General features: G+C 45.8%; 1 protein-coding gene and 1 long non-coding RNA gene across 2 annotated transcripts; one reads left to right on the top strand and one right to left on the bottom strand.

Moving 5' to 3' along the window:
* Nucleotides 1-1,792: 1,792 nt before the first annotated feature.
* Nucleotides 1,793-13,591, bottom strand: EIF4A3 (eukaryotic translation initiation factor 4A3). The gene is made up of 12 exons (XM_061392660.1): nucleotides 13,333-13,591; nucleotides 11,285-11,357; nucleotides 10,598-10,664; nucleotides 9,745-9,807; nucleotides 8,776-8,908; nucleotides 8,492-8,572; nucleotides 7,138-7,279; nucleotides 6,134-6,272; nucleotides 5,394-5,509; nucleotides 2,434-2,541; nucleotides 2,206-2,333; nucleotides 1,793-2,024 (listed from the first exon to the last, which is right to left on the bottom strand). Exons 1-12 carry the CDS (start codon nucleotides 13,499-13,501, stop codon nucleotides 2,008-2,010), a joined length of 1,236 nt encoding a protein of 411 aa, XP_061248644.1. The 5' UTR covers nucleotides 13,502-13,591; the 3' UTR covers nucleotides 1,793-2,007.
* An 89-nt stretch (nucleotides 13,592-13,680) lies between these two features.
* On the top strand, nucleotides 13,681-14,330 carry LOC133232794 (uncharacterized). The gene is made up of 2 exons (XR_009731457.1): nucleotides 13,681-13,768; nucleotides 14,136-14,330. It is a non-coding gene; the product is annotated as an uncharacterized LOC133232794 (long non-coding RNA).

Here is a 14,330-nt window from a genome sequence, read left to right as displayed (position 1 = left end):
GAGCCATTAGGGAAACCCTCAGGTGGATTTAACAGAGACTTCTTATCTAGGACGTATTCTTGCCCACAGCACTGACAGACAGTAATTCCTTGTTTATTTTCACTATTGTCTGAGATCCTAAGAAAAAAATGGAAGTTGATAGACAATTAGTAGCCCTCATACTTAGCCCTCAGTTCTGAGTTTGTCATGTTAGAACCCAATTTCAGGTGGCGCTAGTGATAAAGAACCTGCCTGCCAATGCAGGAGACTCAAGAGTCACGGGTTCAATCCTTGGGTCAGGAAGAGCCCCTGGAGAAGGAAATGGCAATCAACTCCAGCATTTTTGCCTGGAAAATTCCATGGACAGAGGAGCCTGGCAGGCTACAGTCCATGGGGTCACAAAAAGTTGGACATGACTAAGCAACTGAGCACACATCTGGGGGGACAATCATTCTACCTACACACAAAATTCTTCGTATTTTCCAGTTTGTCTTTTGTCGAGTACATGCTTTACAAGTATTTTCCCTCTTGCTCATGCCCTTTTTAAGAATAATTTAGAGGAAGTGTTAGATTCCCCACCTGATTTTTGATACAGTTCACATACCACACAATTTACCACTTTAAAATGTACAATTCTGTACCTTCTAGTATATTCATAGAATCGTGCAACCATACTTATAGTTCCAGAACATTTCCATCACCCCCAAAGAAGCCCTGTACCCTTTAGCAGTCACTCCCTCTCAGCCCCCAGAAAACCGGTTATCCGCTGTCTCTATGGATTTACCAATTGAGGACATTTAATAGAAACAGAAGCACTTGTGTGGCTCTTTGTGACTGGCTTGTTCTACTCAGCCTATTTCAAGGTTCAAATCGCAACATGTGCCAGCTCTTCATTCCCTCCTGTTGCCAAACAATATCCATCATATGTACTTGCATCTTTCAGTTCAGTGGGCATTTGGGTTATTTCCACACCAACTCCAACACTTAGCCACCATGGGGAGCAACTGAACCCACTTGGCCTGTGACACTAGCAGTCCCAGACACTCGCCCAAGAACCCCCGCCCATGTGCATCAGTGCAGATAGGACGTCGCTTCCCTCCCCAACCCCTGGCACTGCACAGCCCTTTCAGGCCTTTCCCTGGTGCCGGGGGACACTGGTGAGCACACCTGTGCAGCCTGCACTCCAGACCACTGCCGATGGCAGTGACTCCCTCAAAGGGGAGTATTCCAACGGCTCCTACTGCCCAAGAGCCCGGCTGCCTTCCAGAAAGTCTGTACCTACTCACATGAACATCACGCACCAACATCTTCACCAACACTCAGGGCTAATGGTTATGAAACCTTTGGAAATCACATACTGCTTCTGAATCATCCCCAAGGGTACACTTCTATGGACGTCTGCATTTGTTTCTTTATTTGACAACATCTGATTTAGGCTGAGTTTCTCAGGTGTCTTCCCTTGTGGCTGGTTTCCTGTTGGCCCCTCCTCAGCCATGACAGGTGGGCTCATTAACCCAGAGAAGCCTGGCTGTGAACGGTTCCTTACAGTTATCCGCCCAGGGATCCTATCTTGCTCTCTACACCCAGGCACACAGACCCAGGCCAACCCAAAGAAAAGTGCTGATGGTCTGACTCCCACACCTGCCATCCTTAAGAAATGGGATCGAGTACCAATCTGGGGAAGTATGGAGAGGCCAGGCAGCTTACCATTTCTATTTCACCATCTTAAAGGTCAAAATTCAGAGTAAAAGGAGATCATACAGACAGTAAGAGCTGGGTCCACCTTAAGAAATACAAATTAGAATTTATGGGAAAAATTTTAAATGTTTAATGAAAAAGAAAGCAATGCATTATTTACACATGGGTAAGAAAAGGTGGCCCCATCTCCAGAGTTCATTCTGGGGTGAGGTGGGGGGCAAGGAGGTGCTTCGAGAATAGAGTTCGCACAAACCCCATTAAATAGAAACCGCCTCTAAATATTTCCAAATGGATACAAAATAGATGAAGAGGCTCCAGTGAGCAGATTTTTCAGATCAGATCAGCAACTGAAAGTGAAGAAAGATAAACAATAAGAAATAATACAAACAAAATGAAAATTTATAAAGTTAACTAAAAGCTCACAAAAGACTTCACAAAAACAAAGCAAAATGGGAAAACCTCAAGTGCCCCAAACTAGGAACCAGGAAGTTCTTCCTACAACAATCACAGACAGACTTAGGGTCTCACCGTTCATGGGCATCTCATCAATCTGAGTGGAGTAGTACTGCTCGATGTCTCTGAGGATGCGGATATCATCATTCTTTACAAAATTAATAGCCACACCCTTTCGGCCATATCGACCTGATCTCCCAATTCTTTAAGAATAAAGCAAAATCACTTTAGTAAACATAGCAAAGAAGGTTTCAGTACATCCACCAACAAGAATGAAACCAAGGAGAAGCTTGCATGGCGTACCTGTGTATGTACAGCTCTCTGTTGTTGGGCAGGTCATAGTTAATGATGAGGGACACCTGGGGCACGTCCAGCCCCCGGGCCCAGACGTCGGTAGAGATGAGCACTCGGCTGCAGAAAGAAAGGCATGTGAGACAATCGCCTAGCAGAAAAGGGTCAGACCAGCTATGAGCACACTAGGGCTCCTCATACTGTTCCCTCCGCAGGCTGAAGCGTGCAGGACAGCACCAGAAAGCCCCATTCAGAAGGCGTGTTTGGTTTACTTACTTAAATCATCTGTTTATCTCATTAAAATAAAAAATATATACACACACATATATATAGGCTATCTTTTACTCTACTACATTTAATTTGTTTAGAGCCACCACTACTTGGAAAGGACATTTTACTTCTGTCTAGCAAAACATCAAGTACACCAGCCTCACTGATTCTGGTGCACAACACACACAGTGTCTTCTAATTAGAAGTGCAACTCACACCACTCTGTCCTTCTCAAAGGACAGAATCTGACACACCACAGACCCACGCTATCCAATGCTGAGGCCACCAGCTCACAAAGCACCCGAGTGGCTGGTCTGAAATGAGATTGCCTGAAGTTGTAAGATTCACACTATATTTGGATACTTAGTACAAAAAAAGGGGGGGGAGGGCAAAAAAACCTCATTAATATTTTTAATGCTGACTGTATGTTGAAATAATATACAGAATTAAATAACACGTTTACTTGATTTACATTCCTACTGGACATCACTGGTATAGAAACTTTCAAAGTTTCAAGGGACAATAGAACAGGAAAAAAAGTTCAAAAAAACAGGAGAGGTGTTGCTGCTACCAGATAATCACACAGAACTGGAGCCCCGGAGAGAGAGCAAAGAATGGACCCACAGCACCACCTGAGGGGTGAGGCCAAGAGCCATATAAACTCCAAACAGGAGGAGTACAACCGAATCACACATGGACCCGTGAGGGTGAAAACCACTGAAACAAAACACAAATGAAACAGACTTAAGGAGCAGCCTGCAGAAGAGACACCGTTTTCATAGGAGTGGAGTCTTGACGGGAACAACGGCAACCAAGACAACACCAAACACGGGAGGCCAACTGCACCAGGTGCTTCACGTAAGGGATGCGAGCGCCCAGAGCCTGATGTCCACGGGACTCCTGGGACCAACCCTGCTGGACTGCCTCCTTCAACATCAGGAGATGTTTTAAGATGAAGTAGACATTTTCAGTGGAGAAGGCAATGGCACCCCACTCCAGTACTCTTGCCTGGAAAATCCCATGGATGGAGGAGCCTGGTGGGCTGCAGTCCATGGGGTCGCTGAGAGTCAGACAGGACTGAGCGACTTCACTTTCACTTTTCACTTTCATGCATTGGAGAAGGAAATGGCAACCCACTCCAGTATTTTTGCCTGGAGAATCCCGGGGATGGGGGAGCCTGGTGGGCTGCCGTCTATGGGGTTGCACAGAGTCGGACACAACTGAAGCAACTTAGCAGCAGCAGCAGACATTTTCAGAGACCAGATGACACAAAATACAGAGACATTCTTCAGGCAGAAGGAAATGCAGCCCTGACAGAAGCTGCTCAGAGATAAAGGAAAGAGAGAAGAATAACAAGTGTGGCACAAAGCATTTATGATATGAATTATACCCATTTCATCATATGAAGCAAAAACGTCTTGTGGGGGTTGAAATACATGTAAATTAAAACACATGAAAACAGCAACAGAAGTCTGGAGGGTCACTGAAGTCAAGGATTTCAAGTTCTCTATACCCTCAGGGGAGATGATAAAAGTACCATCAACCACAGTTGCTGATAACTCTTCAGCATCATCAGCAGCTAAATAACACAAAGAAATAAAATATAAACATTTTCCAAAATAAAAAGTGAAGAAAGGAATAACAAGAATAAAATCCAAACTAAAGAAATAACACGTAAAATACACTTAAAGACAGACACAACTGAGTGACTGAACAACAATAACTGCAGTATTTACATTAAACAAAACTGGGCTAAATATTCCAATTAAAAGATAGCAATCATCATCAGATTAAAAGAAAAGGAAAAACAGGGACCTCCCTGGTGGTCCACGGGCTAAGACTCTTAGCTCCCAATTCAGGGGGCCTGGGTTCAATCCCTGGTCGGGGAACAAGACCACACAAGCCGCAACTAAAGATTCCATGAGCTGCAACTAAGACCTGGTGCAGCCAAATAAACCAACTAACTTTTTTTTTTAAAGGAGAGGAAAAACAAAACCCAACTCTATGCTGGTTGCATGAAACCATCCAAAGCTTAAGTCTGGAAACCAGATGTGCAGGAAGAAAGGTACACGAAGGAGGCTGGCGGAGACGAGCAGGGTTCAGGACGGAGGCCCGAGTAAAGCGGGGCAGGTACTTCCAAGGTAACGGCTAAATCCTCCAGACGTCTAGTAATTCTGAACTTGGACACACAAGCAGAACCCCCAAGAGAAAGACCAGCACTCTCAACACAGATGGAACAGACTCAAGGGGAGAGGGGTAAGGATGCAGGTCTGAGAAACACAATTAACCCACTGAAAGCCAACAGGCACAGCCAGGACACAGGACGCCAGCACAACGCAGAACCCATCCTGTCCGAGCACAAAGAACCAACCCCATGCTGGGCCACAAGGCAACTCTGAATACACACTCAGGGAAAGAAATCATACAAAGTGGGTTCGCCAGCTGCAGTGGGATTAAGCTAAAACCAATAAAAAAGGATAAACAGAAAATCCCCCCTTTTTTTTTGGAAACAAGAAAAATATGCTTCTAAATAAGACAACTGATCCTCTAGTTAAGGTTAGTTCTCACCTCAGCCTAGTCTATCACATCACAGTGGCTGCCCTGCTCACCAAGCATGTCAGCGACCTCCCTGAGCTCAGGTAACACCCCTTAAATGCTAGCCAGTGGCCTCAGCACAGGAGCAGAGGGCGCATCCAACCTACCTGGCACCTGACCGGAACTCCTTCATGATGGACTCTCGCTCCTTCTGGGGCATGTCCCCGTGCATGGATGACACGGTAAAGTTAGCTTCCCTCATCTTCTCCGTCAGCCAGTCAACCTACAGATGGAATAGACAGGTGCTGCCGTAAGCTCACAAACCAAACCAGAGACTGGATTCAGGATTTCATGTCAATTACCTGCAGGACCAATACAAATACTCACAAAACAAGTGTTCTTAAAACTCACACCGATCTTCACTGGATATGTAGAAAACTTAAATTTGCCCAGCAAATATTGGGGCAAAAATTCTCTTTAAAAAAATTCATATATATGTGTGTCAATGTTCATTAGAAATTTAAATTCCAATCTTATTTGGAATGTAGTCCAAATCCTCCTTTTCCAAGGAAAGTTGCCAGGGTTCTCAGCTCTACCTGCACATCAGCATCACTTGGGAGCTCAGAGAATGCAGGCTCCGGTGCCATCCACACTAGTGGTCCCGAGCCTACAATCATGGGACCAGACCAACACCCTGTACACGTGTTCTCTGGACATACTTGCTTGTCCACCCATCACATATAGCAACTTGATTTAAAGGGCAAAGCCAAGTGTATGCTGCAGAGACCGTGTACCCATACGAGCCTAAAACATGTACTTCTGGCCTTCAACAGAAAAAGTCTAAGTTCTATGATTTTCGTTTTTTGTTTTGCCACAAGGACATTAAAGAGCCAGGACAACCACGCACCTTCCTCTTGGTGTTACAGAAGATGACAGCCTGTGTGATGGTCAGCGTGTCATAGAGGTCACACAAGGTGTCAAACTTCCACTCTTCCCGTTCCACAGCCACAAAAAACTGCTTGATGCCTTCGAGAGTCAGTTCATCACTGGAGGACAAAGACAATTTTATCAACTCATCCCTCCAACACAAACGAGGCGCACACAGCCCAGGTGCCATTCCAGGTGCCAACCTGAACCCTGGCAGCACAGGAGTCTGGTCATTAGATCCCCACCCCGCCCACCTGCCACATCCTCCCAGGAGTCACCACTTCCACTGCATGAGCCCAAGCTCAGGGTTAGGCTGAACCTTTAACCACACCCTGTATATGGTTCTAAACAAAATGTTTGGCTGTTTAATAGAATACACATTTTATTCCCAGCAACAAATAATCTCACTGATAAATAAATACTATCAGCAAATTTTTACACCTGAAATTACTGAATCAAAGGAGAATATATAAAAGCTTGCTTTTCAAAAGAAAAAAGTTAAAAGAATTTTCATGTTCTGTACGGATGCGAGAGTTGGACCATAAAGAAAGCTGAGAGCCAAAGAATTGATCCTTTTGAACTGTGGTGTTGGAGAAGACTCTAGAGTCCCCTGGACTGCAAGGAGATCAAACCAGTTAATCCTAAAGAAAATCAGTTCTGAATATTCATTGGAAAGACTGATGGTAATGTTCCAAAACTCTGGCCACCTGAGGCAAAGAACTGACTCACTGGAAAAGACCCTGATGCTAGGAAAGACTGAGGGCAGAAGGCGACAAAAGAAGATGAGATGGTTGGATGGCATCACCGGCTCAATGGACATGAGTCTGAGCAAGCTCCAGGAGTTGGTGATGGACACGGAAGCCTGGCATGCTATAGTCCATGGGGTCGCAAAGAGTTGGACACGACTGAACAACAGAACTGAACTGAAAACCTGATACAACTATGCTATGTTTTAGTCTCTCTTGAGAAACAGGGCGTCCTCACCGTTTTACCAAGATGCGGATGGGGTCGGTCATGAACTTGTTGGTCATCTCGAGGATCTCGTGGGGCAGTGTGGCACTGATGAGCACCACCTGTGTGGCTGGGGGCAAGTACCTGTACACATCGTAGATCTGTTCTTTGAAACCTGGGATGAGGCATGAGACACACAGGAACTTTTAAGGCTGTACACTCTGACATAAGGCGCACATCAATTGCTCATTTAATTAGGTGTAGCATTGTGGTTTTAAGGTATGAGATTTCACAAGGAATCTTCTTACAGAGCTGGACCAAATTCTCACATCCCCTCTTCTCTCCCTGGTGTGCTCTGGCGACCATGATCCCACCCAAGAGTCCTGGATGCCAACAGTTAAAAGCAACAGAAACCTGAGCCCATAACCCTGGGCCTCTGCCAGGTGGTCATACCTCAGTTCCAGCTGTTGGTGCCCTGAGGATGTACACCCATGGTGGCCAAACCTGCCATATTTTAAGTAAATCCAGAGATCTGGATTTTCACCAAAAAATCTTCAATTAAAAACCTCCCATTCAAAACCAATCTCCCACAGATACTGAGTCATGTTGTACACCTGAAAATGTTAGATGTCAGTGATATCTTGACTTAAAAAACCTCCCTATTAAAGAATGCAACTAGTTTACATTATTTCACAGGGTACAGGATGAATAAAATCTGCTGGCAAGCAGGACCTCACCCTCGGGTCACCACACCACCATCTCTGCAGGACGGGGTTAGGAGACAGCACATAAGAAGGGGGCAGGCAGCTGCGAGGCCCTGACTGCTGAGACCAGGGGTCCACACGCTGTATTTCCAGTGCATTCCCAACTGACAGAGATGTTGCTGGTCTAGAGACCTCACTTTGTAGTAACTGTACCTTTAACTTAGCTGATGAGCAGGACCTCCAGGTAAGGGGCCCCAGACAGACGTGGGGTGGAGGGCAGCTCCAAGGGACACCATTAGCCTCTAGGTTCTAAGAGAAGTGCTCAAGGACCAGGGATCAGAAAAACACCTGGGAAGAACCCCACGAGTTACTGGTGACTCCTGAGAAGGAAACTATTCCCTTTACACTGGGCGACCAGAGTATCTAGAGATGACCCACCCAGCCCCCTGACGTGGAAGTAAGACCGCGGAGAGGGGTGTGCAGGGAACAGAGGCGTGAAGACTCTGAGGCACTGGTCACAGCTGCTACTGAGCCACGGTGACAGCTGTCATTACACATTTCCCAGTCACTGTGTTAAGAGCACAACTGCTGTCGCTTGGGGGTCCTCACATATTTGTCCTCATGTATTTTAGTAGAAATACATGAAACACATCCCAATTCTAGAAAACTCTTGTTATTCATACCTTTATTCAACATTTCATCAGCCTCATCCAAAACCAACATCTTGATAGCACGTGTCCTCAAACTCCTGCGACGAATCATATCTATGAAATTAGATTTCCAAATAAGTAGAGGTCAGGTTATAAGTAAAGAGCCAGCCATTTCAACCAGTATTCATCGCATTTCAGGGACCTTCCCTCCACTTCTTAAAAGTTACTCAAATGCAAAAAGTTATCAGGTAGCATATCAAAATGAAAATAGTCCTCTATCACTGAAGCTCTTTTTATAGACAAAAGCAATTAATCACCAAAGACACGCCCAGGTGTGCCGGCGACAACGTGCTGTCCGTAGTCCAATTTCCTGATGTCCTCCCCCACATTGGTGCCCCCGATGCAGGCATGGCACTGGACATTCATGTAGTCACCCAAAGCAAGCAGGCCCTGAATTAAAACACAGGTTCATGTCCAAGGTCTGCGCCAAGACCACTCTAAAGTCAGAAACATCTGCATTCTCCCCAAATGAAGACTGCTTCTATTCTAATTTACAACGACCATCAGGTATTATTCATGCTATTACTTCTACCATAAAACTACAGACAGCCTAAGTCTCTTCCTTCCATTTTTTTCTGCACCAGAATGAAGTTAGTTTTACTGTTTTCTTATTATAAAAGCAGTATGTATTAGAAACTATAGAAAAATAAGAAAACACGCAAAATTCACAATCCTACCACCCAGAGACAATATTAACATCTTAACAAACACATTTCCATTTCCACAATGTTTACACTATAAAGACCAAATAGTTACAATTATTTTTATTAAGATGGACTTTTTTTTGAAAAAAATTATAATTGTAAGATTACAAAAAACTAAGGGGAATCATACAAGTAGAACTAAAGATGACTTCATACAAACCAGTGATTTATGGCAAAACATGAGGAATCAGGGGGGAAAAAACCCAATAGAAGAGACAAAACAGATTCAATTAAGTCAATCAGTTGGCTTGACCAGTGTGAATGGCAGAGAGGGATGACATACAGATGATATACCTATATACGGACTCCAGACACCCCAAACCCAAGCTTGGTCAGAAATCTACACGACTTCAGTCAGCCCTCCCTACCCTTGGAGCCACCTAAGTTCAGATCAGGCAGTTCTGTAGTACACATTCATTTTTAAAAGCCTGCATATAAATGGGATTCATGCAGTTCAAACTCATGTGGTTCGAGGATCAAGTGCACTTGCAAATGCGACCCTGCCATCTTTGACCACCTCACCTTCTGGATCTGCACAGCTAACTCTCTTGTTGGAGCCAAGATCAAAGCTTGGGTTTCACGAACCTAGGAAAATAATTTTTGTCAGAAAATAGAGAACCTCAGTATTTTCGAGGGGTGTGTGTGTGTTAGTTGCTCAGTTGTGTCCGACTCTTTGCATCCCCATGGACTGCAGCCCACCAGGTTCCTCTGTACATGGAATTCTCCAGGCAAAAATACTGGAGTGGGGTGCCATTCCCTTCTCCAGGTAGACCGCACATATTCAGACTCAGATCTATTCTGAATATCACCTCATGTTAACCACACATCTGATTTCAGGTAAGCAAGTCTGAATATTACTTAAACCAGACAAGCAGCAATAATGAGATATACTAGTCAGGATTCTTGTTTGCAGACAAGGATTTCCACTAGTTAACAAAAGCCTCCCAATTTACGACACAGAAAACAATCTGTGGTTATTATATGCGAAAAGTTGGGGAGCGGGATAAATTAGGAGTTTGGAATTAAAATATACACACTACTATATATATAAAATAGATAACTTATAATGGAAAAGAATCTTTAAAAGTATATACATATGTGTATATATATCCACACACACATCTGAACCACTTTGCTGTCCATCTGAAACTAATGTAGCACTGCAAATCAACTGCATTTCAATAAAATTTTAAAAAACGGTTTAAATAAAAAGGAATTTCTGATGGGATATTAGCTCAGATACTAGTGTACAATTAAGATTCTCTTAAAATATGTTTATTCAGTACAACTAGATATATTTAAGAACTGTACTTCTTGAAGACTGTAGTTACAGAAGGTAAAGGAAGTATTTCCAAGGATTAAAGTTTAAGATTACCTGAATATCCAGACACTGGAGGACAGAAATACTGAAGGTGGCTGTTTTGCCTGTACCAGACTGAGATCTAGTAAAGAAAACACAGATAAATGGGATGTAGAATGCTGGGCTACATGCCTCTGCTCCCATTCATGTAACCCCTGCTGCAGCAGTGCTCTGAGGCGGTGGGCTGCAGAAGCACTTAGGCAGCTTCTTCCAAGGAGAGTCCCCCCTTCACTGACCCCAATGCCCTAACCAACATCTTAACCACAAGGGGGCAGGACTTAGGCACAACCTTTAAATCACAGGTGTTAAGGACAGTAAAAGTGGCCTTTGCATCGGGGGGTTACAGAACTGCAGAATCTGTAGAATGGGTGTTCCAGGCAGCAGCAAAGGATTACCTTTTTATATAACTCTTTTCTACAATTTCAGACTTTTTTTTTTTTTTTGGTAAATGAGTCTTTAAAAATAAGGCAAATCAGAAACAAAGCTATTAAAAGAGTATTAATGTATATGCCAAACAATAAGTAAGTAAATCTGGCTTAAAGAAAAATAAAGAATGCTTTCTAGAGTGGAGGACACAAAAATAAAAACAGCCCACAGCTGAAGTCCAGTCAAGAGCTGGTAAAAGCGTTTGAATGGAGAAGCACTAAACTACAGATTCCTGCGCTGACTAGAGCTTGACTCCTATTGCATGAGCAGACTTACTGCGCAATGACATCTCTTCCTTTAATTATCTGCTTAATAGCTCGCTGCTGGATTGCTGATGGTTTTTCAAAACCTGTAAATTAAAACAAAAAAATGAGCTCTAGCCACTAGGACAGCATACTTAAAACCATAACTGGAGCTCCTTGTGGGGAAGATGGTATCTTTTTAAAATTCCCCACCTACTCGTAACCCAATGTCCAACATACTAAGCTCAGAATAAACTACTGAATGAAGTACTAAGCTGAAGGGGATTTTCATACCAACACATAATCTTATTTATACAGAAACAATCTCTAAGGAACATTGTTGCAAAACAGAGAGACCTGAGGTTAAAAAAAGAATGTGGTTACTCCTGGAGAATGGGGGTGAGGGAGGCTCACACTTTACTCCAATTACTTGTGTGTTGTTTGGCTACATTACAATAACCTGCACTGCTGGGGGTTCTGTGACGTTACTTTTTAAGGTAAAAAAGGAGGATAAACCAATCAGTACTGTAGTCACCACTCCCAACCAGTAGTAAGTCTGCAAGTTGTTCATATCACCTAGAACTCCATTTCATCTACTGCTTGGATCACATTCCTGCTTGATGCAGCTACATGAACTACAACACCATCCCTCTATAGTGCAAGAAAATAAACATAGCATACTTCAATTTCTGGTAGTTTTCTAAAATATAATACATTTTCCTATCTAACACAAAAGCAAATATAACAGATGAATTAAACCCCTCAAGATGACCCAGCACATGGACTGGGAAACTAAAAACAGTGTTTTTAGGGCAGCGATGTCCTGGGTGCCCAGAGGCAGATAGGGCTGTCAGCCACACTACCAGGCCTGGCTGCTATGGCTCTCCAACTCCCATTCCCTCAGCACTTTCTCTGTGCTGAACTGTCACAGTGTCAGAGACTGTTGGATAGAAAAATGTCTGTCCCAGTCCCAGGCATTAAGCACAAGTGTTGATCACTCCCATCTGCATCCCCAACCCTACCTCTTCTCAGGCTCCCCAGCTGCCTCCCTTACATGTTCCACTGGATAGTTCACAGGTCCCTCAAGCTCCACTCATCCAGTAAGAGTTCCCTCCAGTGCCCCCCACCAGAAGAGAGGGCATCATCACCTACCCAGTTATTCACACACCCAGGACTTTCCTCTGAGCCTCACATTCAACCCACAATCAAACCCCGTCAGCACTCCCATTTCCAACACAATTCCATCATCGTTTCTCTGGACTGGAACAAAAGCCTCTTAACATTCCCTGATTCCTCTCCTGCCTCGCCTCCCCCCGTTTTCAGATACCCAGGACCACCTCTGTAACTGTAAATCTGATCCCACCACTTCCCTGTTTAGAACCCTCCAGAGGCCTCCCACTGGACTCAGAAATAAAATTCAAATTCTTCATCATCTGGCACCACGTTTGTTGGCTGTACCCCTCCCCGCGCCCCAATCTTGCCCCTAGGTTCCCAGGACAAGGGGAATTCTTTTTCTTTCAGGAATACACAAGGCTTCAGGCTGCAGGGCTCTGGGACCAGCTTCTCTCTCTGCTCGGTTCTACCATAATCTACTCATAACGGGCTTTGTTCCAGGTCTCAGGTCAAATGCCAGCCTGGGAGGTCCCAAACCTAACTACCCTATTAACTCTTTCCTCACCCAGTCATGCTTGATTCAGTTAATCCGCTTTATTTTCTTCATAGCCATTACCACTTTTTCCCAAATGCAACTTAAGCTCCCTAGGCCTGTCTGGTTCACTGCTAAGCCCTCAGTGCCTACAGCCGCGCACGTTCTAGCATCTGTTACAAGACAGTCATCCACTGAATGAATGACTTGGGAGTGCACAGAGAACCCTGCAGCCCTCGCGGGACCCAGCACGACGCCCTGCCGAGAGAACACTTGAACCAGCCGACACAAACGCGGGTAGGGCCCCCGGGCTAGGCCTCACCTCCGACCGCCAGCCCCCAGGGCCGCAGGACTCCCAGTCTCGGACCCCAGCCCCGGCCGGGCCCCTGCTCTCTCCGTGGGCGCATCCAGTCCGCGGCCCGAGCCCACCTACCTACCGTAGGCATAGATGCCGCGCAGCAAGTCCTCCCGCAGGCCCATGGTGTCGAATGTGGGGGTCACGTCCACCTCCTCGCTAGTCTCGAATTCCACTTTGGTCATGTCTTCCTCTTTGAGTAGCCGCTTCCGCGCCGAACCCGAGGTCGCCATCGTGGCCGTAGCCGCCATGATACCGAACGGGCTGAGAGCCGAGCGCGCGCCGTAGCGGAAAGCGGAAGCAAGGCCCCGCGCCGCCGCCGCCAGGAAGTGACGCCATCGCGTGTGCGTACGAATGTGCGTCGGGGCCACTCCTCGGAAGGGGCGGGGCGTTCCTGGTCACGTGAAAGGGGAACGGAGGCTGGCCACGGAGAGACTGGGGGTACTGCGGCTCTCGCTCGGGAGGGCCTCTTTTGGGATCTCGCAGGGCCGAACTCTACTCACTCCTAAGATTAATCGGTGCGGAGGCAGCGGGGCGCCGAGGAGCCTACCTCGTGTGGCCCTGTTGGGTGGGCTCTGGGGCTGAATTGGTTTCCCTCCCGCCCCGCGTTTCATGGGTTCTCTGTGCGGGACCGTTAAACCTGTAGCCCCTGCAGACGGGATTGTAGGCCACGCCAGTGCTCCATGCGAAATCTCCCTGGTGGCCCTGCTTCGAGTGGGAACTTGGGCGCACGTCCCCAACCCGGCACCGGCACACGCGTTATTACTCGTTAACACTGCCTTCTGATGGAAATCCCCACTGTACATCGTCTGCTTTTGAAAAATCTGGAATCTAACTGCCTGCTTCTCAGCTCTCATTTTAACCACCCCCCAATCCCACCCCCAGGCCGGTTTTTAACCTGCTAATGGAAAAGCTCCTACCCGGGGTCGAGTGTGGGAGAGTAAGGCTTCTGGGATGGTCTCCAGCTCCAGGGCCTCCAGGACTGGTCGCGTGACCTTGGACTGCGTCTCCTTGTTCTTTGAGTCCCTGTATTTCGCGTGTCTGGTGGCGGCGCTAATAAATCCCGCCCTGCAGAAGAGA

The sequence above is a fragment of the Bos javanicus genome, chromosome 19 (assembly GCF_032452875.1).
Source record: "Bos javanicus breed banteng chromosome 19, ARS-OSU_banteng_1.0, whole genome shotgun sequence".
Lineage (NCBI taxonomy): Eukaryota > Metazoa > Chordata > Mammalia > Artiodactyla > Bovidae > Bos > Bos javanicus.
Note: the sequence above shows the minus strand (reverse complement) of the source record. Positions and strands in the feature narration are given on the sequence as shown.